The sequence below is a fragment of the Sciurus vulgaris genome (assembly GCF_902686455.1).
Source record: "Sciurus vulgaris genome assembly, chromosome: 12".
Lineage (NCBI taxonomy): Eukaryota > Metazoa > Chordata > Mammalia > Rodentia > Sciuridae > Sciurus > Sciurus vulgaris.
The window spans coordinates 87,009,666-87,036,530 of NC_136473.1; the positions used below are offsets into that span (position 1 = coordinate 87,009,666).

Below are 26,865 nucleotides of genomic sequence, written 5' to 3' on the forward strand. Positions count from 1 at the left end.
TTTCAACTTCAAGATGCACCCAGAATCTAAGCTGTTCCAAATCATCATTACACTTCCATCTAAAAACTTAGTTCCTGTCTTGCTTTTTTTTTTCTTTCTCTCCAGTTGTTACTTCTGACACACAAGGCGATGTGCTGATTTCTTTTGTTTATTGTTAGTGTTCCCCCACTAGCAGCTGCAAGAGATAGAATTTTTGCATTTTTTTTCACTGCTGTAAACTTTTAATCTAAAACCTTTTATGGCATTTCACAATCACTTGATAAGTGTTTTATGTAGAAATTTATGAATAGGAACTGAACATAATCTTCAGTGTTACATGGAATTGCTAGTGTAGAACATTTTTCAAGCAAATAATCTGAGCTTAAAAAAGAAGAAGTTTGCATATTTCCAAGGAGCTGAATGTTGAGTTTCTTGGTTACCCATTGGAGGCCTTTAAAGAAATTATAAAGAAAAGAAATCGTGAAGAAACTAGTCTTGCTTAGTGAAAAGCATCTATCTAAAACAGCAAGACAAGTGAGGGATTTAAGAAATTCATCTGATCTGTCCTCAAACTCCTATTCTTTCTGTTCTGTCAGGTAGCCACTTGGTGTTCCCATTTCAGCTTCTGGAGTTAGATTTAGGATTGTCTTGAACAGCTTTTAGTAAGTGACCTTGCATTGCAATTATTTGACCCTTTGCTGCCTTTTGGATCTCAAACCAATATTCATGAAGTACCAGCACCTTCTCTTACATTTCCATATCATCGGATGGGTTTTCATCTTTGCCAAGAACTATCTTGCCAATTGTACTGTGATACACAACATGACAATTTCATTCTGTTTGCCAAAAGGAAAGTTTCTCCATCAGGTCTAATCATTCTTAGAAAGTAGTAGTTATATGTAGCCATATGAAAACAATAGTCAAAAGTGTCTCCTTGTTTTTCTTTTCAGATTTCTAAATACTATTAAGATTGTGAAAAATAAGTAAAAGTTTTAAGTGCAGTATTGTTTAGAAGTTTGACTAACTATGTTGTAAGTGGCTCCAAAATTGAGAAATGAGGAGAATATGTCAACTACCACTTACTTAGTGATTTTCATGATCTTAACACCTCCTAAGTGATTTTTTGTGTGTTATTTTAATCTAACAAAGTAAGACTGACACGTTTTCACTAAAGAGATAAAGAATCACTAAGATGTTAAATAACTCACTGGAGGTTGCAGAATTAAATTCAAATCAAGCAAATAGATTCCAGGGCCCACACTTATGACCCTTAAGAAATTAAACACAAGTGAAACATACCTTGAATATATTTATTATTGTTTGACAGTTTGAAATGGCTGTTAAGTTTCTCCCTACCTTCGGACAATATTCTGAGCTTCAAATGACTTCAAATTCTAAATATCAAATTAATTATCTGCTTCCACCCATTCAGAATCTATACAGATTATGATGGAATATTTTAATTTTTTGATATTTATATTTTGCTGCTTGATGCACATTACTTGTGCTGGTGGAGTTAATAAGCTTTATTCAGCAAGAGTAAATTATTGTTAAAATGGAGGAATGGTCCTATTTGTATATTTATTAAATTTCTCATAATTTGAAATTTTAATGTATTTCTAAGCCACTGAGTTAGGTAGTGCATTGTACCACAATCTAGAACAAAACGGACTGTATTTTTATGATAAATTTCCTTTTAGAAATACTTCTGGTATCTTTTTCAGAGGATGACTTAGTCATTCAGCCTGCTATTAAATATCATCACACACTGGATGATTTATAAACAAAGAAATTTATTTCTCACTGTTCTGGAGGCTAGAAGTCTGAGATAGATCTGATAAGGACTCTCTTCTGAACTCTAGACTTCTGACTTCTTTTTGTAGTCTTACATGGTGAAAGATAGCTAACTAGTTCTTTGGAACTAATGATGGCACTAATCCCATTGACAAGGGGTACACTGTTATCTTCAAAGAATCTAACTCCAAATGCCATCTACATTTAATGCTTCATTACATGTATTTTCAGGGGAACAAAAACATTCAATCCACTGCAGAGATCCTTATTTCTTTTATCACAATGAAATATCTTTCTTGACAGAGGTACAATTGGAAGAAAGCCATTGCTATAGTATAGACAGATATTATAAATATGTTTTCTGTAAAATTAATTGATAAACTGAAAAATATAATTTTACACAGAAAGCAAAATCAATACCTGCAAAAGCCAAGCAGGTATCATGACATAAAATTAACCACTGTATGAGACAATAAAACAAACATTACTGTTAGAATGTACATGGAAGCATATGCTTAAGCACTTAAAGTCTAATGCTGTATCTTATTGTTTTATGGCCCGAGTAAATGATTTTATTAGCTGGGTCTTATAAAACTCCCACTTTCTAGAAATCTATCATTTCTCAAGCATTTAAGTATATAGGGTTAATTTTAAATTTTTGGAGAGACTCTCATGTGTAATGTCATCACTTAGAGACCAGGCAACCTTGCAGAATTTCTTTTGAGTTGTGCTTGCCAGCTCTTACAGTTGTGAAACAGTTGTATGGCAACAACTGTTTTTTTAACCACATTCATTGTTTTTCTCTTTGTGTGTGTGTATGTGTGTGTGCTTGTGTTGCAGAGAAGGCCAGCAATCGCCAGAACAGTGGCAGAAGATGTACGGTAGATGCTCTGGGAATGAAGTTTACCACATTGTTTTGGAAGAAAGTACCTTTTTTGCTGAATATGAAGGAAAGAGTTTTACATATGCCTCTTTCCATGCACACAAAAAGTATGTTTCTGCTTCCAGAATGGAACTTAAGTATCCATCAATCAAGCAATGATACTATTTTTAAAAATTAAATTTTATTTATTGATACATTTTAATTGTACAAATTGATGGGTCTTGCTGTGACAATTCCATACATGGATACATACATATGTGATGCTTTGATCACATACACCCTCCCCTCTGTCCTCTCTGGCCCTGTGTCCTCTCCCTGCTCCCCTTAGTCCACTTCCACTTCCCTGAGAGTACCTCTTCTACTTCTGGGTCATGCTTATTTATTTATTAACTCTCCAAATGCTAGGGAAAACATGCGTTACTTATCTTTTTTTGTCTAACTTACTATGCTAAAGATAATGCCCTCTCATTTCATCCTGCCAATAACATGATTTCATTATCTTTTATGACTGAGTAATATGCTATTGTGTGTATATCCACCATATTTTTTTATCTATTCATATGTTTATAGGTATTTAGGCGGATTCCAGATTTTGGCTCTTGTGAACAGTGGCATAATATATATGGGTATACATTTCTCTCTTTTGTACGCTGACTTCAGTGTCTTTAGATAAATACTCAGGACTGGTGTAATTGGATCATATGGTAGTTCTATTTTTACTTTCTTGAGGAACTTGCATACTATTTTATATAGTAGCTTTACTAATTTCTGTGTTCACCAACAGGGTGTAAAAGTTCATTTTTTGACATGTTCTTGCTGGTTATTTTTAGTTTTTTTGGTAATAACCATTCTGATTGGGATGAGATACAATGTCAAGGTAGCATTGTTTAATGATTTATTAGTGCAGTTTAGTTATATTTAATTGTAAGGTTCATTTCAATATCATCATACATGTGTGGAATACAATTTGCTGCATTTCGATACTTCCATTTGCCTCCTCTCCTTTCTACTCCTATTCCCCTTCCAAAGTAGTTTTGAATTTTATTTCCCTACTGACTAAAGATACTGAACATTTTTTTTTCATATATTTATTGGTCATTTGTGCTTCCTTTTTGGAGAATTGCCCAGTCAGTCCATTTGCCCACTTTTGATTGGATTACTTGTTCTTTTGGTGTTTTGTTTTATTTTGGTTTTTGAGTTCTTTATGTATTTTTTTAAATTATTTATTTTGATTCATTGTAAACAAATGGGGTACAACTAGTTTCTCTGGTTGTACATGAAGTAGAGTCATACCATTTGTATAATCATACATGTACATAGGGTAATGATGTTTGTCTCATTGTTATTTTTCCTTCCCTCCACCCCTCCTACCCCTCTTTTTCCTCTATATAATCCGTCCTTCCTTCATTCTTCCCTTCCTCCCACCCCCCATTATGTATCATCATCTGCTTATCAGAGAGATCATTTGTCCTTTGGTTTTTTGGAGATTGGCTTATTCTCACTTAGCATGATATTCTCCAACGTCATCCATTTGCCTGCAAATGTCATAATTTTATTCTTCTTTATGACTGAGTAATATTTATGTACCACAGTTTCTTTATCCGTCCATCAATTGAAGAGCATCTAGGTTTATTAACCCTTTGTTAGCTAAATAACTGGCAATTTTTTTTTCTCTTAATCTGTAGCATATCTCTTCAGTCTGTTAACTGGATTACTTGGCTGTATAGAAACTTTTAAATTTGATGTAATCCCACAGGTTAACTCTTGATTTTATATCCTGAGCTACTGAAGCCTTATTCAGGAAATTGTTGCCTTTGAAATTATCTTGAAGTGTTTTCTCCTAGAAGTTTTAAACTTTTAGATATTAGAATGAGGTCTTTGGTTCAATTTAAGTTCATTTTTGTACAGTGTAAAAATTATGAGTATAGTTTCAAACTTCCACATGTGAATATCTAGTTTCTCCAGCATTATTTGTTGAAAAGATTGTCTTTTCTCCAATGTGTTTTATTGGCTTCTTTGTTGAAAATTAGTTGACGGTCCCTTCTTGAGTCCTCTATCCTAGTCTATCAGTCTTTTTGCCTGCTTTTAGGCTAATATGATAATGTTTTTGTTATTATGGTTCTATAGCATGTTTTGAAATTAAGTATTGTGATACTATAGCATTGACTTTTTGTTGAGGAAGATTTTGGCTGTTTGGGAACTTTTGTGATTTCAAATGAATTTTAGGATTGTTTTATCTAGTTCTGTGAAGAACATCATCAATATTTTAGTGGGGATTACATTGACTCTGTAGAGTGAATTCTCCCAATCCATGAACATGGAATGCTTTTGTCTTCTAGTGTCTTCTTTAGTTTCTGTTTTCATTGTTTTATAATCTTCATCATACATGTCTTTCACCTCCTTGGTTAAATTTATTCCTGGATATTGTTAAAATTTGTGTTTATTTATTTTCAGGCTCTCGTGAATTGTATTGCTTTCCTGATTTCTTTCTCAATGAATTCATTATTTGTCTATAGAAATGCTCCTGATTTTAGTTGTTTTTGAATTCTGCTAATTATTGATGTTTTTAAAATCATTTCAAAGAATCTTTTGGTGTAGTCATTTAGTTTTTCTGTAAAGAGAATCATGTCATCTGCAAACAAGAGATAACTTGTATCCATTTTATTTCTTTCTCTTAATTACTCTAGCTAAAATGTCAAGTACTGTATTCAATAAGAGTGGTGAGACAGAACACTTTTGTCTTGTTCCTGATTTTGGAGGAAACATTTTTAGTATTTCCTTATTATGGTGTTGGCTATCATTTCATCATAGATAGCCTATTTTGTTGATATATTATCCTTCTATTCCTAATATAATAAAGACTTTTATCAAGATGGAATACTGAATTTTATCACATGCTTTTCCTGCATTTATTGAGGTGATAATTGATTTTTATCCTTGATCCTATTTATGTTCTGTATTTTTTATTAATTTGTGTATGTTGAACCATGTTTACATCATTGAACTGAAATTGACTTAATCATGTATGACATTTTTAAGATGCTGTTCAATTCAATTTGGAGTACTTTATTGACGATTTTTGCACCTGTGTTCATCAAGCATATTGGTCTATAGTTTTTTTCCTTTCTTTGTTTGTTTCCTTCTTTATCTTTTTATTTATTTCTTTTAATGAAGTTTTGGTAGTAAAGTAGTACTGTCTTCACATCAATTAAGCATAGTTTTCGAAAAATATAGCCAATACTGGTGTTCATAAGTTTCGAGTACTTTGGGATTTTTGACATCTTAATTGCAATATTTGAGCTCTGATTGCTGTATGGTCTCTACACATTAAGGTTGTCAAGAGTAATTATAGTTTAGGAGGAATACTTACTCTAACAAGTTTTAAACTCTCATTTTAAATATTTTAGTTTATTAAGAATTCACAAATTCATGGAATAAAGTTTCTTACAGAACTAAGTTTTCAGGTTTTGATTAGAAAAACTACAGAATTGAAAAAAAAATGATGTTGCTGCTTTCTTTGGTCAGAAAAATAAGATAAAAAAGCAATGAAACTGCATTAGAATATAAACATGGAATGTTATTATTATTATTGTTGTTGTTGTTGTTTTCTGAGACAAATATTTGCTTAAGAAAAAAGGTATGTATACCATGAAAATAGTAACTGTATTAAAATATGTTACTCTAATATATTTCAGGGATTTATAATATATCTAGCATATTCCACTAATCTATTATATAATGTACTTTCTCAGTATGATTAACATGTATATAATGTATATGTGTACATATATATTCTTCTATATAAAAATATTTTTAAATTTGATTTATTCCATGCAATTATAAGATATATCAAAATAAAAATATTCAGGACAATTCCTGTTTGTGACATAATCCAAAAAACATATTTAAAAAGTGCTTAAATAGCCTATTACATTTAAATATTTAATTTTTCCCAATTAATCTGCACATCTCTTCAAGGCAAATGTTCTTTCTAAAATTCAAATTTAACCAAATGTGATAGAAATAGTACTAAAAGAAACTCAGAGACTGTAGCTCTCTTCCATATAATGTCCTCTAAATGTCTTTCTTTCCCTATGTCAATAATTTTTGAACTATTTTGGTCAAAGTAAGAAATATTGTTTATATTTTTTTGACCAGAGTAGTGTTTTTTAATTAACTTCTATTATATATATGTATATGTATATTTATACTTATATTAGTCATAATCAACTAAATAAATTTTACAGGAAGATATTTTTATATAAAAATGAGCATCTTACACTTTAAAGGTTTACTTCAAGCTTCAACATTCTATGATTTGAAGTTTTAATATTTTCTTTTTATAATAGTTTAGTAATTTTCTTACCTATGTAAGAGTAAAAAGAAAATAAGAAATATGCTGAATTACTTTTCTTAAACTCTTTTATTTTTATTTTTTTCAAATTAAGGTTTGGTGTCTGCTTGATTGGTGTTAGGAGGGAGGACAATAAAAACATTTTGTTGAATCCAGGTCCTCGATACATTATGAATGCTACAGACATATGTTTTTATATTAATATTACCAAAGAAGAGAATTCAGCATTTAAGAACCAAGACCAGCAGAGAAATAGCAATGTACCAAGATCATTTTATCATGGACCTTCCAGGTTACCTGTACATAGCATAATTGCCAGCATGGGTAAGTACAAACAAGTTTCAGATAGCTCTCAGTTTCTATTTAAAAAAAAAAAAAAAATCATAGTCTCTGATTTTTTAAATTTAATTCCAAAGCTAAATTTAAAATATGTATGGTATATTGTAAACTAGGTATAATTAGATATACAGAAGAAAATGTCTATACTGTTGATTAGTAAAAAAGTAAGATATTATAAAATACAGTTAATAATTATTTTGTATTTCTGGTTGTACTTTTAGTACAACCAGACTTCTGACTTCTATATTTCTCTTTTAAATTACCTATCCAATTTTCTTCAGAGGGCATTTCTAATATTCTCCATTTTTCTCAAAACTGTCTTTCCATCACCCCTTTCACTCATGATTATACTTGGGAAAAACAAAAGAAATGCTGTATGAATTTCCCTAAAATTTTTTGCCACCAAATCACCTAAAAACCTGTAGATGTTTAGATTCTATCATGAAGAATGTGCCTCCTTCCTTTTAATGAATCCTGGTGTGTCACTTAAGCTATGGGCTAGCCTCTCTCTTCTCCAGGTCTTTACTCTTTAGCCCATGATGTCCCATGTTTTCAATCCTGTGAATATTTCAACAGAAATGGAGGAATGTTGGATTGTATAGAGGGAAATGAGGGGAGAAGAGGGAAACGGGGGAGGAAAGATGGTAGAAAGAGACAAACATCATTTTCCTATGTTCACGTACGATTACAAATGGTGTGACTCTACATCGTGCACAACCAGAGAAATGAAAAGTTTTACTCCATTTGTGTATAATGAATCAAAATGCATTCTGCTGTCATGTGTAACTAAATAGAACAAACAATAAAAAATTGACACAGGTGCATTACAATATGTTGGAAATTATAATCTAAAGGATATATATAATCTTATATATATTTTCATGTACATATAATATATGTATACATACACATATATTTTCAAATGTTTTATTCATTCACCTACATTTTTCTTAAAACAATATTCCTCTAAAAACATAACAGTTGTTTTGAATTTACTATAGTGGAATATTTGTTGCTTAATTTAAGTTTTTATAGGTATACCACAACTGGAATGATTGCACAAGATGGGTTAATTCATCCTGATTACTTACTTAACTTCATTTTTTAAAAAAATCATTCCCTCTCGCCCTCCCTCTCCTCTTTATGTATTTGATAGCTGTTTATTAAATACTTAGTATGTACCAAGAACTCTCATATGTATTTGTAATAAATAAAATAGTCAAAAAACAGACAAAAATCTAGCTTATAGAGCTTACATTCTATAATAGGGAATACAGGCAATAAACATCGTATATATATATGAAAGTAAATTATTTAGTACTGTTAGAAGGAAATAACTAATAGAAAAAGAAGAAAAAAGTTGAATTTAAGTTTTGTTGGAGTGTAAGGGACAGAAATGTATCTGGAGCCAAGGGTAAATGCAAAAAATAATCATAATGCTTAAGCATAGAATTTAAGATGGATAAGGAGAAAAAAAAAATCAAGTGAATGAGAGAAACAGTGAAAAGTTGGCATCATTGATAAATCAAAGTTCCAGTAGCATAAAATCAAAGCTGTAGTTTGGAAATCAGTGAGACTGACCTGAGAAACATGAAATGGTGGTATTTGGAGGGTGAATCAATGAAGTGAATAAATGAAGCTTTGTTGTTATTGGTCATAATGGCATCTACATATGTCTATGAAAAGGAAAGGCTGAGATAAGGTGAAAAGCAATTTGTTCAGTGGATACAAGAAACTAAGAGGCAAGGGTGGAGGAAGATTCATCAATTTACATTTTAGAAATACTGAATGAGGTGAGAATGTTGTTATGCATTTAATTGTGTCTCCCCAAATTCCTATGTTTAAATTCTAACTCCCAGTGTTTCAGAATGCAACCTTATTTGGACATGGGGTTTTTACAGAGGAAATTATGTCCAAATGATGTCACTAGGGTTAACACTAAACCCACATGACTAGTGGAAAGAGGAAATTTGGGCTCAGATAGGCACAGAAGGAAGATAAAATAAAGATATACAGGGAAAAGTGACCACCAGTAAATTCAGAAATGCAGCCTAGAACAGTTAGTTCCTTGCCTCATTACCCTCAGAAAGGGTACCCCCTTTCTGAAACACCTTGATTCTGAACTTTTGGTTGAACTAACTAAATAAATTTCTGTTAAGACACGGAATTTGTTGTATTTTGTTTTGGCAAACTAAAACAAATATTATTGCTAAAATTCACCAGAATCATTAAGAAATAAGTAAAACAGGCTAGGGGCAAAAGATCAGTCAAAATAATGAAAGAAGGTGGATCACGTAATCTGAAGACACATATTCACAGCAGAATAATAGAAGATGATCTGAAGGAGACAACAGGGCGCCTATTTACTCACCTTAAGAAGACAATCTCTTTAAGAGGGTTGAGGAAAAGACCTTAGGGAGAGGACAGGAACCTTCAAAGAGCCCATTTCTGTAACTGATTGCCTCCCTGCTGAATTCTGACTTTCTTGTGATCATAACCCAGTGCCAAGCCTGGTACCAGATATTGGCAGAATATTTGAGCAGTGACTAACAGGAGAATCCATAAGTTAGACAAAAAAATGATAAAGTAGTGGCTGGAGGTGATGTGGAGCCACCCAATTTCTTAGGAATTTAGCAGAAATTTTAATCCACAGTGCAGGTATGGTGATTAGGTTACATAAAAAGAGATATGTCTATGACTTCTAAACAGAAATAGAGAGGAAAAGTTCAATGAAGGTCTCATTTTTCTCATTGCACAGAGGGTCTCGAAAAAGTTTTTGAATGATGAATTCACTTTTCTATCAGAAGTAGATAACACAGTCATCTGTAGAGGGTAAATGTAGCAAATTTGAATCTGAGTTTAACAGTATTAAGATGTCAGCCATGCCACATGGGGTTTCCTATATTTCTGTAAAATTTAAACAAATCCAATCCACTCACCTGTTTAATGAGTAATTTTATATCATTACCTCCAGAAAAATTCCCCCCTTTCCCATAACACATAGATTGTATTATACATTACTGCTCTGCTTAAGCTGCTAAAAATTAGAGGAAATCTGCCTATGGTTTTTGATGGCTACCACATTATTTTTGCTCAGATTCTGGAACTTCTGAGTTCTGCTCCCATCTAGCATCCTCCCTCTGGGGACCTACTTAAAAGTCCCATCACCTCTCACATCACCACACTTAAGACCAAGTTCCCAATGCATGATTCTTTTGGGGACAAGTCACATTGAAATCATCACATATACTTTTATTAAATTATAAGATTTCTTATCCAGGGAAACATTTATATGAGAAAAAAAGTATTTAGCTTTCAGGACTCAAGGTTATAGATCTTGATAATGCTGGTTGTATTTCATTAACTTTCATCAGTAAGTGATCAGTGTGTCATATATGTGACACATGCCTTAATGTGTTTTGATGTTTCATTGTTTCAGGTACTGTGGCTATAGATTTGCAAGACACAAGCTGTAGATCAGCCAGTGGTCCTACCCTGGCTCTTCCTGTAGAGGGAAGCAAAGAATTAAGAAGACCTAGCATTGCTCCTGTTCTAGAGGTTGCAGATACATCATCAATTCAAACATGTGATCTTCTAAGTGACCAATCGGAAGATGAAACTGCACCAGATGAAGAAATTTCTTCAAATTTAGAGTATGTTTGGATATTCTGAAGGGAAGAGATGATTTGTTTTGTGTTAATGACCTTAAGTATTGTCCTTAGATACCTTACCAATAAGTAAGGAGCTAATGTTCTCATCTTGTGGCCATTCTAGAGTCATGCCTTAGGAGTTCTACCAAGGACCCCTCGATTAGCCACTGTCTTATTAGCATTCTGAGCCCCCAAGTTTCTGACTTTAATATGTCTTTCCAATCTCATTTTTCTTTAAAATATACTTTATCCTTTTTTTTTTTTTTTTTTTTTTTGATTGAACCCAGGGCCTTGTGCTTGCAAGGCAAGCACTCTACCAACTGAGCTATATCCCCAGCCCTATACTTTATCCTTAAAGACAAAAAATATATATGTTTGTATTCCTAGGATATAAAGTACACTTTCATGATTGTATTTTTTATTATATTGTATTAGTTAGCATTTCTTTACAGTGATCTAAATACCTGACATAAACAACTTACAGGAGGAAAGATCGAATGAAATGAATTAATTCACTGATGAGGTTAATGCCTCACAATCCAATCATTCACTAGAAGCCTCACATCTGAACATAGCTACATTGGGAACCAAAACTTGAACACATGACCTTTGGGCGACACTTCATACCCAAATTATGACCATCATTTTTTTTAATTCCACATCCATATTGAAGTCCAATGGCTTATTTAATGACATGTAATAGCAGCTTCCTCCATTAAGCTTCCCTTCCTTCTCACTTTTAGCATTCTTTTTCATTCAGTATAGACCAATAATATTTTAAATTTGAATTTTTATTTGAATAAAAGGATTCTCTCCTTTTCTAAGCTTCCATAATGTTACAGTATCTATCTCTATAGTATTGATAAAATTTTAGCCTACAGTAAAATCTGTTTGGATATTATTCCACATACTCTATTGCCACAGCAAAAGAGAAATCATAGTGTTCCACACCTTGACTATGGAGTCTGCAAGACTTTTTTGCTAAGGCAGTTTCACTTCATACTGATTATGTGTTGTGACTGATTAAATAATATGGCCTATGGTTTCTTTACCTCTATACCCTGTATAATTACTACCTCATAGCATTATATGGAAATTGAGATAATGGAGGGAAATGCTTAGTGCAGTGTTTTGTGCCAAGCAAGCAATATTAATAAATATTAATTTCTGTTCTTATTAGTAGTACTGGTATTAGTGGTATTGGTAGTATCATCACCTAGCATTTTTCCCAGTATCTTTCATATAAATTCTATTAATGTTGACCTGAATTAAGAGAAACTGAAATATATTTGAAACTTAGAAAGATCCCTAACTTTTAATCTCCCAAACTCTTCTTTTTCATTTATTACAATAAACTTTGAAGCACTCACAAAACAAAATCTACTTTCAAAGAATTAATGGTCCATGTACTCAAATATATTTGTGGGTCCTGGGATGGGAGCAAGACACAGGCTTTGCAATCAGTATCTTTGGAAAAAATAGTGTATTGAAGGGTAACTGAAATTCTTTATGTTTCTGACAATATTGAGAAGTAGAAAGTTTTGATTTCTAGGGAAATGAAAGATATTGAAATAATAGAGGACATTACAAACTTTTAAATTTGCATGTGCTGTTTGACTTTTGAACCAATGACATCTGGGAAGCAGTTTCAATTATGTCTAACATTCATGGCTTTGCAGGTAAATTCAGTAAGTTAATAGCTTCCCTTTGCAAAGAACATTGCTTTCACTAAGTTTTCTTTTATTTCTTCATTTTCATTTATGCTGCTACTTTTTAGAAGTTACATTTTTTAAATCAGTATAGCCAAAATATGCAGGTGGCTGTTTTTTAAAAGTCAGCAAACAAACTAAATGTCTTTGATAATATTTCAAGTACGATTCCAACAAAATCTCTGTTTTAAACTAATTAACTCAATCACGTGCTCCCTTTTGGTTATGCAGCTATGGCTAAGAAATATTGAAAGAATGACTCATAATACTGCATTTTCCATTAAACACATTTTGTAAATATTAACATTACTGATTGTTAAAATTATATCTACATCTTCCAAGCTGAGTGTTGGGAAACTTTTTCTAGATAGAAACAACTAGTAAATATCTGAGGTTTTATGATCCCTGTTGCAGCTACTCATTACTATAGTTGAAGCACAATTGCATGCAGTTCTGCCTAATAAATGAATGAGAATACATGTGTTCTAAAAAGCCATATTTATGAACATAGAATTTTAACTTCACATAAGTTCTGCATGACAGAAAATACTTTTTTGAATTTTTTCCAACAATTTAACCATATAAAAATCACCCTTAAATCTCAAAACCTTGTAGTAACAAGTAACGCAGACTGGATCCTTGGGCCATAATTTGCTGACTCCCATTCTAAAGTATATCAAAATATAATTGCAACATAAAGAGTTAGTGAATCCAACGTCATCAAAACATGAGAACATGGTCAGAATTGATCACCTTTGCATGACTAGGCCATAGGGAATGTCCCATTTTATGTCTATAGGTAATGTTTTATATTTTTTGCAGCTATGCTAAAGGCTACCCACCTTACTCTCCATATATAGGAAGTTCACCCACTTTTTGTCATCTTCTTCAGGAAAAAGTGCCATTTTGCTGCTTAAGGTTAGACAAGGTAAGCATTGGTTTTGCTGTTGTTTTCTCCAATAATAAAATGATAGAATTTTGCAGTCACATATATTTAAATAATTTGTGCAGTATTTTGACCAAAATGGGTTTAAAGGATATTACCTTTTCAAAGTAAATAAAAGTGGTTAATTTTACTTTTTAACTTCACAAAAGTTTGCCCAAATGCTCTATACTTATACTAAATTAACTAAATGGATCAATCAGCTATGTTTTAAAAGGGGAAAGAGAAGTGCCTAAATATCAAGCCTGTGAACCCTCAACATTTAAAAGACTCCTGAAATCACATTGACCAAATGTGCTTTATTTATTCACATTTTTGCAACAAATCCATGTGGTATCTCTTGACATGATATTGTCCTAGCATGGTAGACACAAAGATGCATTTATGACTAGACTGGAAACTAATTGTTTTGTCCAATTTCTCCTTTCACCAAATTTTTATGCACTTTTTGGTTGCTGCCAGAATTGTGTAGAAAAGCTGTACAAAACAGAAAAATTCAGAGAATGTTAGCATTTTAATCTTTTCCACAACACAGTCATTGAACTTGACCTATATGAGTTGATTCTCCTGAAGAATAAGAAAACAGATAAAACAGAGAATCTTACGTGTTCCCTAGAGAGTTAAGCATAGCATTAATTTAAGGATTTATTTTACTCCAAGTTTTGGAGTTAGCATTAAAATCTCATCTCTCAGGGATGAAGTTGTGGCTTAGTGGTAGAGCGCTTGTCTGGCATATGTGATCCTCAGCACCACATAAAAATAAATAAAATAAAATAAAGATGACGTGTCCATTTATAACTAAAAAATTATTTAAAAATAATCCCAGCTCTCTACTTACAAAGTTGTGCAACATATGCAACCAACTTCAACACTGAATTTCAGTTTCTTCATCTGTAAAATTAGTATGACTTTATAGGGTTTGTGTAAGGATTATTTAAATTTGAATGTATTTAACATAATAACGTAAGAAAGTCAATAAATGAATAAGTACTTAATTCATTTGGTTGATATTCTAATTATTTCTTCCTTCATATGATAAACTTTATAAAATTTGCTACTGCTGCCATTCTTCAGATGGAAGATTAAGAGAATATTAGGAAATTCCCATCATTATCTCCCTGAAGTTGCTTTGTAAATCTTTGCCATTGTTCCTACTCACATGGACCCATTGAAATGGATAATTCCAACTCTCAGGGACTTATTTCATTTTATATATTTTTTTACAGTCCTTATTTTAATTTTATGAAGCATTTGATATTTTTGACCAGCTCTGTATTTCTGGTAACATTAATAAATCCTAAATTTTGGGATCATTCAACTGCATTAATCCTATCAATGATTATTTTTTCTTAGAACTCTTATTTTATTTATAGTATTTTTGTTGCTTTCCTTAAAGAAAATTCCTAAAATAGCATATATTTCAGGCACCACGAAACCTGGACTCACTTCTGGTGACATTCACTTCTTCCTGATATACAGTTAAAAGGAAACAGTATTAGAAAACCAAAGATTAGAAATGATTTGTCTCCAAGGAACCTGATCCATTCGAAGGCTTAGCTTTCAGAGATGAGTTTTGGTGGGGGAGCAATAGATGATATTTTAAATTCATAGATTATGACCTGACTCTTTACTATATTCATAACACAAAGTTTTCAGTGTTACTGATTGGCTGCTGCTATCTAGAATTAATGGTTATGTGGGCAGCACACGGCTGGTTGGAGGTGGACTTCTGTGGTAAACAGGTGCCCACTTTCACATTATGGAATGGAATTATGCAGTTGACTCCACTGTTCTACCAAGAGTGTGAGTTGGGGGCTCAGATTGGTCAATACACTCTGTTCCAATGTTGGATTTTTGGATTTATGTTTTTCTCCTTGAATTTACCTTAGTAATTGAGCTGATCCTATATCTCAAAAGGCAAGGTTATCATTTTTTTCTTCACTCATTTCATAAATATTGAAGTTCTCAGTGATCTCCATCAACCTGTCACTTTTATCCTCCTATAACCTCTTTCTGAGTGATCTTATTTCTTAATATGGCTTCAACATTATGCTTATATTAGTAACTCTCCAAGTGGCCATTCACTGAAGACTTGATGCCTTGTTCTTTACCAGTTTCTTTGTTTTTCATTCTTTCTATACTTGAGAATTCTTTTTCTGGATTCATTTTCCTACTGCCTAGATTACATAAATTAGAATTACTGTTAATGAGATTTTGTGGTCAAATGTTTCAGTTATGTTACCCGTTGTAACGTCCTTGTTTTGCCCTCATTCTTGAAAGACAGTCTTGTTTGGTATTCAATTCCAGACTTTCAGTTTTCTGCTCCGCACTTCAAGGTCTTTATTTAATGCCTATTTGCCTCTTGCGCTGTTGAAAAGTCAGCTGTCATTCAAATTCTTGTTCCTTGTAGGTAATCTCTTTTTTTTACCCCCATGACTCAGCTTTAGATCTCACTGTCTTGGTAGTTCTAGACTTTCTTATGATATGATGAGTGTGCTTTTCTCTCTGTGTGTTTCTCTGTTTGAATTTGGGTTCTATGAGTTTCCTGAGGATTTTTTAAATCACTTATAGAAAATCCTCAGTCATAATCCTATGCTTTGTGAATTTCATTGTAGGCAAATTTTTAAAAACTGACCAGGAATTTGGAAGAACCTGGAATGCAATACCAATTAATAAATAAACCAAACTGTATTATAAAAAAGAGAAAGAAAATTCTTAGCATTTACTTGAATAATGCTTCTTTCTCATTCTTTTCTCCTTGTCAGTTATTCTGATTAATTTTTTGTTACCTAGTATCACACTGTCTCCAGGACTTTTAATTTTTCTGTCCTACTTGCTATGTCTTTCCTTTTCTGTCTTGCATTTTGGGTAATACCTTCAACTCAGTCCTGAAGTTGTTTCCATTAGTAGCATTATATGTGATTTAAATATTCTTTGAGTTATGCTGTTTAGTTTTAAAAATATAAAGAATAGGTGCAATCTTATTTTTAACATCTACTTTGGATATATCCAATAGCCTGTTGTCCTGTGTTCATATTTTAAGTTCTTTCTCTTATTTCTTTAAACATATTACTATGCATATTTTATATTCTGAACATAATGACAGCAAAAACTATAATTTTTGTGGGTCTAATTATCTTGTTTATTCTTTCTATTTACTCCTGGTGCCTCACTTCCACCATGTTTTGTCATTTTTTTCTTAAGGAATAATGGCAAAGAATATTCCAGACATGATGAATCCATACAGAACTAATCGAACCCAAATAAATAGAAATAAGTCCATGTACATAGGTAAAAAAGCGAAAGAGTGAAACACCAAAGCAGTTATCTATAAAGATCCTTTAATTTAAAATAGTCTTGGTTTAGTAATGTTAACTCCAGTAAATTCTAGACTCAGGAAATAGTGGAGTGCCCTCAGGCCAAAAATGAGCTTTTCGGTAAAGTGTCCTTCTTGTTTTTTGTTGTTATTGGCTTTATTATCATTTTGAGTATTTGCATCAGTTCTTGACAGCTCAGCTATGTATTTAGGAGAGTTTTTTTGTTGTTTTGTTTCATTTTCTGTTTTATTTAATTTTCTTTTTTAGTCTGTCACTTCAGGTATTCAGTACAGGAAATAGTCTTAAGACTATTTAAATATAATATTGCTTTATTTCTGGAAATGAAAGTTATAGGTAGGTAATTTTTCAGTATTATTACCCAGATGTCACCTAGCAGGAAGTTTAGCATTATGGCAGAATCTGAGCACCCACACATTGCTGCTCTCTCAAATATCAAGATATGTTATTTATGATTAATATACCTTGTCCATGCACACTTTTATTTCCTAACTCAAGTTGGAGAACTGGGCACAGACAAATGTAACTATTTTTAAATTTGTTAGAAAATGAGGATTTAATTAATTTTACATTTCCATATATCCTAAATTATTTTACCAAATTTTAGTGGAGTATAAAAATGGCATTTCTTTGTATAATTTTTCTTCTCTAGAGTTGCCAGCATAACTACTATGAGGACGCAAAAGCCTATGGATTCAAAAATAAACTAATTATAGTTGCAGCTGAAACAGCTGGAAATGGATTGTATAATTTTATTGTTCCTCTCAGGGCATATTATAGACCAAAGAAAGAACTTAATCCCATAGTACTGCTTTTGGATAACCCGTAAGTATACTTTAAAATACACAAACAAGACAAAGAGTTTTTAATATCATATTATGTACATAAAAATAAATTGACTTTAATTTGCAGGTAGCCTTTTAAATCAGACACATTATGTGACATGATTCATTGGGAGATATAATCTCTGCTATGATATATAAAAATCATAAAATATGCTTTTGTTTCACAAATACTGCTTAAACCATAACTGAATGCTCTGAGAATTTTACATAAAATGGTTTTCCAGTGGTCATCTCTTGGAAACAGGCCACTGAAATAATTACTATAATTTTCCTTAAATTAATCAACTAGCCTGAAAAATCTCTGCCAAAACTGGATAATTTTTTGTCTTTCTAGAGAACTATTAATTATTAGAGAAGCATTTATTAATCCATTTTTATATGTTATACCATGGACATGATCACATGTTGTTATTGTGCTACTGTTAAAACATACATTCTATTACATTAACAGAAATAATACTTTATCATATGTATTTAGTTTGAAACTACCAGATTGACTTACTTTTGTTAAAAAAGACTACATGAATATTTTGGAAATTCTTCTACAAATATAAATATAGGTCACTGAATGTAATACTCAAAGCCATTTTACTCTAAAATTATAATATTCCTTTCTATGTCAAGAAATTAATAGAAAGTGTTCCTTAGATCAAAGTCCTCATCCATTTCAAAATAAGTTAAGTGAGGCCAAATATTGTTGCCTTATCTCTGTCTTTTAAAAGCAACAAGAGAAGATTCTCAGAACAGAGATATTTCCCTAATATATTATAACTTCATTTTTTCTGAGTATAACAATATCAAAATTCTCATTGATGTATCTTATTTTTGCAGTGCCTTCACAATGGTTAATTTACACGTTGAGCACACTTGCAGAAATTTTGTTTGAAGTATTTTCAGGTTTAATGATGCAGTGACTTTTGTAGTGCCTCTTTGATATCTAAGGAAAGGGTAGGCATGGAGGAACAGAAACTCGGATACAAAGTCAGAAGAAATAAAAGCATATTAATCAAAATCTGAGGAGAAAGAAAGTTGGTTTGTGGGATGGCTATAGCAATACTGTGGTTGCCCAGCTCTTCCCAGACCTTTTGAGCACACCCTTAATTCTGAAGTTTCTGTGAGGGGAAGATGTAAAGTTGGGACTGGATGAGGTGGCACAGCAGACTTATCTATGTGAACCCAAATTGGTCAGGTTTTTACTCTGTTTTTGGTGTGCCCACTCCCCTCAAGACAGAATTAGAGAATTGATGGTCTTGGAGCAACCTCATCTTGGATGATTGAATCAAGCAGGATCAATTCAAGCCCCAGGGCACTGAAAGAAAGAGGGAGAAACTTGAGGTGAAGCAAATGGAACTGTGCTTTTAGCATCCCTCTGAGGGCTAAAGGCAGAAATGGCCCTTTCCTCCTCTTCATGTTACTTCAAGTTGAGATTTCTTGTCCTGATGCTTAAAGGTCCTGCCGAAAATTTCTCTCTCCATATCCATATTTGGAAGTGGAGTTCTCTCTATAAGGTAGAGATAGACCCTGCTAAATAAATAATACTAAATAATACTGTCTCAGAATCACAAATTTCCTCCTTTTCTACCTTCATCACATGCACCCTTAAGTAAATTTCAAAGTAGTTGTACCAACTTGGTCCTTTTCTGTTTGATTTTTAATAAGCAGGTCATTGTCATGTCTCACTCTTGAATGAGTGACTTGTGTTTTAGAATTACAAAGTCAGGTGGTTGTTTCTACAGTCTTAATTCCTGAATTTAATAAATTGTTACAGAAAAATCTGAAAACTATTCTTCCTTAAATTGCTGACAAACTGGTCAATATTTCTGTGCAAATAAAAATGTATGGCGAAATAATTGTTTACAATATTTCTATTTACAAAGACTTCTCTAGATGAAATGGTAGTTAAATGAAATGGTCTTATTGAAAAACATCATTTGCTTCATTCATTAGAGCCATTCTAATCTTTCTGCAGTTCATTAGAACTTGTGTCACTTCTGGTTGGCTGGCCTTCTGTTGTGTTGGCTCTGTTGCCACACCAATTCAAATATTTTGATTATGGTCCTTACAGGAAAGGTCATCTAGTCATCTGATAATACCAGAAAAGATGTTTTGGGTAACATCTGTTACCCAAAGCTACACAGTAATGAAGTGGAAGATCCAAGCTTTCGCTATTAATTTTTACCAAAGTCTTTTTTATGCTACCCATTTATTAAATTGCCACAAACACTTCGCATGTAGTACCACAAACACTTCAATTTATTTTAAAAGTAATAATAAAGTATCTTTTATATCAGTGTCCTTACTAGAGAAATTCAAAGTTCGACCTCATATAAAACTATGACAAAATGGAAGCTTAACTTCTGATAGGTCTGTTACATGTTATTGAATCTCTAAGACTCAACTTTCTGATTTAAAATGGTTAGAACACTTCACAAGTGTTTGTGAGACTGCATGGAATATAATACACAGAAATCACTGATGCAAGATCTGACACGTAAAAAGCAGTCAGAAAATGTCAGTTTCCCTTCTGCCAATCTGGACAGTAATACTGACTGGGTGCAGAGATTCAGGGGGCTGAAGAAGGAGAATGACAAGTTTCAGACCAGCTTCAGAAACTTATGGAGACTCCACCTCAAAATCATAAAAGTAAAAGACTAGGGATGTATATCTAGCATGGGCTTCATATCCCCAGTACCAGAAAAGAAAAAGGCAAAAAAGAAAAAGAAACACAGTTACTGTTCAAATCAGTGGGTGGAAAACCCAATTAATAAAAATATAAAATTTGTTCGAAGTAGCAGCAGTTTATCTTTAGTGGCTTTTGGAAGAAATAAACTACGTACAAGTGGAATTATGAAATATTAACAAAATAAACTGCTCAGAAAGGCATATTACACTCATTTCTTGAGTTTGAATTAAAGAAATTAAATTTATTATGGTTATCAGTTCAATGGGAAAGAAATAATTATCTTGAATTTTGCAAATCCAGGCAAACTTATTAACCTTCTTAGTCCCTAACATGTACTTGCTATTTTATATTTGCATATAATGGTGATTTTTGTTATCAGAGATTTTATGACAGTATGAGATTTTAGGCATATAAGTAGTCATCTTTCTTCATAGAATTATAGTTAGGACTAATTAATAAATATGCTCACTTTGTTTTGTTTACTTACATGAGTTACTTTTTCTTTGTTGAATGTTTATTTCATTTATTACTTATTTCAGCCTGTTTTATTTGAGTATTTTGGTCTCTGAATTTATTCTGCCTTAGATCTCTTTTCCTGTCCTTTTTATTTTTCTCTTATTGATTTGAAATACGTTTTTACATAATGTAAGGCAACTTTGATCTATGAATTTTTTTATAAATAACAATTTTGACATTTACTTCTTACATATTGAAATTGCATGATGAACATTATATTTGTATCTGTCAATTATTTTCTGCATTATTTTCTTTAATGTAATTTCTAGTGTCATAGATAGGCCTTCTCTGTTTAGCCAGTCAGATTAAAAAATACATACATTTAATTCTATTGTGCTACTGTATTTTTTTCTTATATTCAAATTTTCATCTGTACTTTGGGGATGTAACCTAAGAAAAGAACTTCTGTTTTTATGAATGTTTTGTGTTTTTGTTTAGTGTTTCTCAATAATAATGCTTCTCAAGGTAAAACCTGTGCTTGCTTATTAACTTCTCCCAATGACTAAAAAAATCTAATCTAGTAAGAGGCCGAGATATAGTTTATGTTATTCAGTACACAGATCAGTGCCATTAACAGTCCTGTCAGTTTGATTAAATGAGAAGGCACAATACCCATACATGCAAAATCGAGTTTTTCTTTGTATTTCATGTTTCCTTTTATACCATCTTTTTTCAATATTAGTAATAGATGAATCCATTTTTTAAATTGAATTTTGCAAAGAATATGGCATATTATGACACTTTACATTAAATATTTCATCAGGTAATATATTTACTGTGTTCAAAGGATCGATTTACCATGAAACGTATGAATTCATGTAAAGATGAACCTTGCAACTACAATTTAAAAACAAGTTCTAAGAATCTGGATGAGTGTTTGTCCACTATAGATACATCGTTGTGGAAGGACTGTACATAATTGAAACTCATGAGTTTCCTAAAGCAAGGCAATAATTTTGATGACCAATTAGCTTTTGTGAACTTTACTAGACAAAGCAACAAAATGAGAAGGCCTTATCTCCAACTTGAACTCTGACAGAACTGTTAACATGACATAAAGACCTATTTTGACCCAGTGATCTCAGAATGCGTTATTACCTAGCAAGTTTCAAATGTTTTTATTGAACAGAATGATTTGTAATATTAATTGTTGTTGAAAGACTGTAGAAACTCAATGTCACAGTGGACAGATGATCAGAGAAAATAGCAGAAGAAAACTGAAATGGTTTGAAACCAGAAAAATGGGTCAGACTAAAAAGGAACAGATTTCTAATTAACAGTAAAGAAGTTTAGACCCAATTCAGCAAATACATTATTGGCACTTGAAGTACTCATTTTATCTGACTGGCACTGTATGAGAAGTTAGGAACAAAGAAAATAATAACAACAACAAAAATAAACATCAAAACGCAAAGGGTTTAACCCATGTGTGACTCCCCTCTTTGGGTGTTGGCATCTTCACCCAGTCTTCCAAAATTATGAAACAGGGTAAGAGAGACACAGAGGGTCTTGTTTTAGCAATAAGAATGACTCTCATAAATTTAAGAAACAGGATACTGCCTAGAAAAAGAAAAATATAAGTATCTAGAGACTGCTATTCAGTGCATAGTATTATAATATTTGTGGAAAGCAATACACACCAGGAGCTTTAAAAATGTTTATAGACCATGGTTTAGTAATACGCATTTTCTGAATGTTTTGGAGTAATGATAAAAAACAATTCAAAAAATAAACCAAAGTTGTACCTAATGTTGTTACATGTGATAGAAAAATATGGAAGTGACTACAATAAATAGCAAAAATTGAAAATTACTTCTAAACTAAGTGAGGACTTTTAAAATTAGTTTTTATAGATCTAAAAGATATAATATATTGGGCCATTTAAATGAGAACAAAGAAATTTGCTTGTGATGGGAATCCAGTCAAGACTATAAAAGTGGTATTCTTTGAGTTTCTTTTTTATGGTTTGCTGTACTGAGGTTTCTTTTTCTTTAGAGTGTATAGAGGTAGGAGAATGCCCAACAGAAAATAGGACAGAAAGGAGAATTTCTCCAACTGGGAATCAGCATCTGGAAAACTGCAGGTGCTATATTTACCTTGGCCTCAAGTTTCCCTTGCTTTTGTTGTACGAGGCAAACTCCTACATACTCTTCTATACCCAATTTACCTATCACCTCTCTGCCAATTCTACCTCCCGAATTTAATAATTTTTCATATTAAAGTATATTGCATTTTTGTGATTTTGTGCATAGTTTCAAACAATTCTATATATTTTACAGCTTACCATGGTATTCTTTTTTTAAAAAAATATGCCTGAATATATTAAAAAATGTATGAAATGAAATTTTGGGATACATATATGCTGTTTAAATAGATGCGTGAAAGAAATACCTCTGTAAAGTGAATGCAATATATTAAGTGATTTCTAAGTAAAGTTTAGGTGATGATTCTTTTCCGTACAAGTAAATATTTCAGTCATAATAAATACTTCTTCAACAACCTACATTAAGTAAATCAATAAACTAAAGGTGTAATGCGTTCATTATAATTTTATATAGTACATATTTTGCATGGGGACATATACTGCATTTATTTGACGTGCTGATATATTATGGAGCATGTTTTGATTATATACATTCCTTATACAAAGTTGCTGTTAATAAGCATGTCTACAGGTTACTCTTAACAGGCACTTGCTTTAGGGTATCTAAGAAAAAAAATCATTGGTTCATTTTCAAGGCCTCCTCGGCATGAGTGACTTTTAGATTCATTGATAAGATTTTCAATCATGAGTGCTAATTCAGTATTTTTGAAGAATTATGCCATAATGTTTCTGATTTAGAAAGATGAAGTACTTGTTTTTATAATTCTGAGTGCATCATGTGATTCATAACAAGTATAAATGTTCTTTTATAATTAATGTTAAGGTAAAGGCACTTACAATTAATCCCATCAGCTGTGTTTAATTTTGGAAATGCAAACTAAGTCAACTTGCTTCCTTTCCCTAGAAGTGCTGCCACTGTTGTGACATTGTGTTTCATTTTGTAACCCATCTGCTACTTAGGCCAGATATGCATTTTCTGGATGCAATCTGTTGGTTTCCAATGGTTTACTACATGGTGGGCTCTATTGACAAGTAGGTGACAAAATCTTTAGCACATTTCTACTGTAGTGTCCTGTGGTCTGTCCTGTGCTGTGCCTTGTTACTGCATGATGAGTGTAATTTGTCATGTCAGTATTGCAAATACGATAAATTATGCATGTAGAGCTTATATTCGCGTTATACATCTAATATTAAACTTCCTAAGCAGTAATCTATTGTTGAATTAAAACAAATCTCACTGCATGTCAATTTTGTTAGCTGTGCTCAGTTTCCAAAGCTATTTTAGTTTTTGTCCTCTATAAAAATGACATATTACTATTGTTACAGTATCAAGAAAAACTACTAAGGATTCAATATTATGATATATTGATATCGTTCCATAATTTAAATGTAGAAATGCTCGTTTTAACTTACATTTATAAATAGAAATATTTTCTTAACAGTTTATTCTAGTTACATATCTGTTCATAATTTCTAAATATTTTAATCAAAATATAATGTAATGCATTTATATATTATGCTATATATATATTATAATGTCATTATAAACATATAAAAGGTGAAAGATCAGAAAATTAACCATGAAGTAACATAAAATACATTACTTTTCCATTATAAAAAATGTCAGTCTTCAAAATAAAATGCTAAAATTAGCCCATTGAGATTTCTAATGTCATCTTGTATGTGTTGAAAATTAAAATTCTATAACTTTAAAAGTGTTTAGTAGCTTTTGATACATTATAGGTCAACTAGACTAAAGTATATTTAGCTTCACTTCTATATTAACATGATTCACATTATCAGGTGTCATAACACTAACCAATTAAAATGAAATTAGATATACTAGAATTACCATTCAGATACTACACACTTTTATATCCAGTAATGTTACTTTGGAATGATAGTTTTCCATGAAAAATTCACTAGAAAAGTCATAAAAGGTAATGAATAAGCCTTTCATCTGCTTCTGATATAAACTATGTAGCAAATTCTTCCTCTAAAAAAGTATTTATGGCAAGAAAAAAGGAGAACTTGAGACCATTACATTTCTAGGGATTGCTACAAATTGATAATTATTAAAGTTAGGTGTCAGGAACTTAGAGGTTCACTTATAGTTCTCTTTTGCTTATGTTTAAAATTTTCCTTAAAAAGAAAAACTCTTTCACTAATTAAAATACACTCAAGAATACACTTCACACTCGTAAATTTCATATTTTAGTTTTTGGGAAAAGGAATCAGAGAAAGGTGACATAGGAGGCATCACCAATTACATTATCTGTGACTTTTTCAAAAATGAATAAAAATCTAGATTGACTTTCTTCAGCTGCCATCTGGTGGCCAAACTGTGCACAGCAACCATGCTGAAGAAAATGGGGTAGTGCAGAGATAGAGGAAAGAAATTAAGAGAGACATGAGTTGTAAGTTAGTAGTCTACTAAAGAGAGGAAAAAAATGCTTAAATACATAAAAGAATAATTTTCAATTAAAACAAAGATCATAAAGCACCTACATGGTTCAGGAATGTTATTCCTAATGTATGTTTTCTGTAGATTTAAACTCATATTTAATGATAATTATTACTTGACAAAGTTATAAATAGACTATAACTGAAAATATTTTGTAGATGGAATTCACTGATACCTATGGGCATAGGTAGGTGTTAGCAACTCACCATAGCTACCCCCAGGGAAATTTTGTCAAGTATAATAAGTTCAGTTTCCTTAAATTATTGTTGATTAAAGATTCATCTTTTCTATCTTAACTTCTATCTGTACGTTCTCATCCAGTTACCCTTTGCAACTTTTTCTTTCTCTTTTCCTATTTAATTACAATAGAGTTTTTTTTTTTTTTTTAAATGGGGAAAAACAATTGTGAACCTGAAGTATGAGGAAGTAATTTAAAATTATTAAATGGTTTGAAGGCAGATGATTAAGTCATCATTTTCATTCTCCATAAAGGATTCATTTACTATACAACTCTTATTTTTTTCATTGTTAGGGATTGATCCCAGGGCCAATCTCTGCTGAATTCTTTTTAAATTATTTTTTAGTAAATGTAAGAACAATTACTATGAATTTTATAAGTAAAAGGAAGATCCAAGTATCCCTAGGGATTTAAACTTGAAGATCATCATATTGATTCGATGTTATGGTCCTAGCCCCTCTTACCATAGGAAATTTATTTGGAATAACATTCTGTTTCCACAGTTTTAGCCATAAAATCTCTGCCACAGAACATTGCTCCTGATTCAAGCGAAATATTTTTTCTGGACTACTTCTGGGGATCTTGGACTCAAGGCTTTGGTAATACTTTCTCACCTAATAACAGAGTAAGAAATCCTTCCTCCCACCTTCCCTAAAAAAGGATGGTATTCCCGCTTAAGGTGACATGGCCAACTCAACCAATTATGAATTTGGAAAAGATCCTCAGGGACCTGGCTCTTCAATTTAATAATCTTAAATGAACTCTAGTTCTTTCATATTTATACTTCTTGTTTTAAAAACGATGCAGAATCCAATTCACCTTTCTTTTCTTATCTGTCTTCCATCAACTCTGAACCTAGAACATTCCTATTCTCATTCAGGTTTAGTCTCTCTTATCCCATTCAGCCCTATTTTTCTAGTTTGTATAAAGCACAGGCAATGAGAATAATGATGAACCTTTTTCAACTTTAATGGTAAACATCTTTCTCTTTAATTCATAGGGGAAATGGTCAGGTATTTTATCAGGGAC

General features: G+C 31.9%; 1 protein-coding gene across 7 annotated transcripts in view; it reads left to right on the forward strand.

The window, feature by feature from the left end:
- Positions 1-26,865, forward strand: part of KCNT2 (potassium sodium-activated channel subfamily T member 2) — a 371,051-nt gene that overhangs the window by 261,580 nt on the left and 82,606 nt on the right. For 4 of the 7 annotated variants that reach the window (XM_079107991.1, XM_079107989.1, XM_079107987.1 and 1 more), the window contains 6 exons: positions 2,614-2,763; positions 7,105-7,334; positions 10,789-11,002; positions 13,531-13,636; positions 17,639-17,811; positions 24,095-24,166. In XM_079107991.1, the coding sequence (XP_078964117.1) occupies positions 2,614-2,763; positions 7,105-7,334; positions 10,789-11,002; positions 13,531-13,636; positions 17,639-17,811; positions 24,095-24,166 (945 nt within the window). The remainder of the gene's footprint in view (positions 1-2,613; positions 2,764-7,104; positions 7,335-10,788; positions 11,003-13,530; positions 13,637-17,638; positions 17,812-24,094; positions 24,167-26,865) is intronic. The other 3 variants (XM_079107988.1, XM_079107992.1, XM_079107993.1) reach the window with 3 other exon arrangements.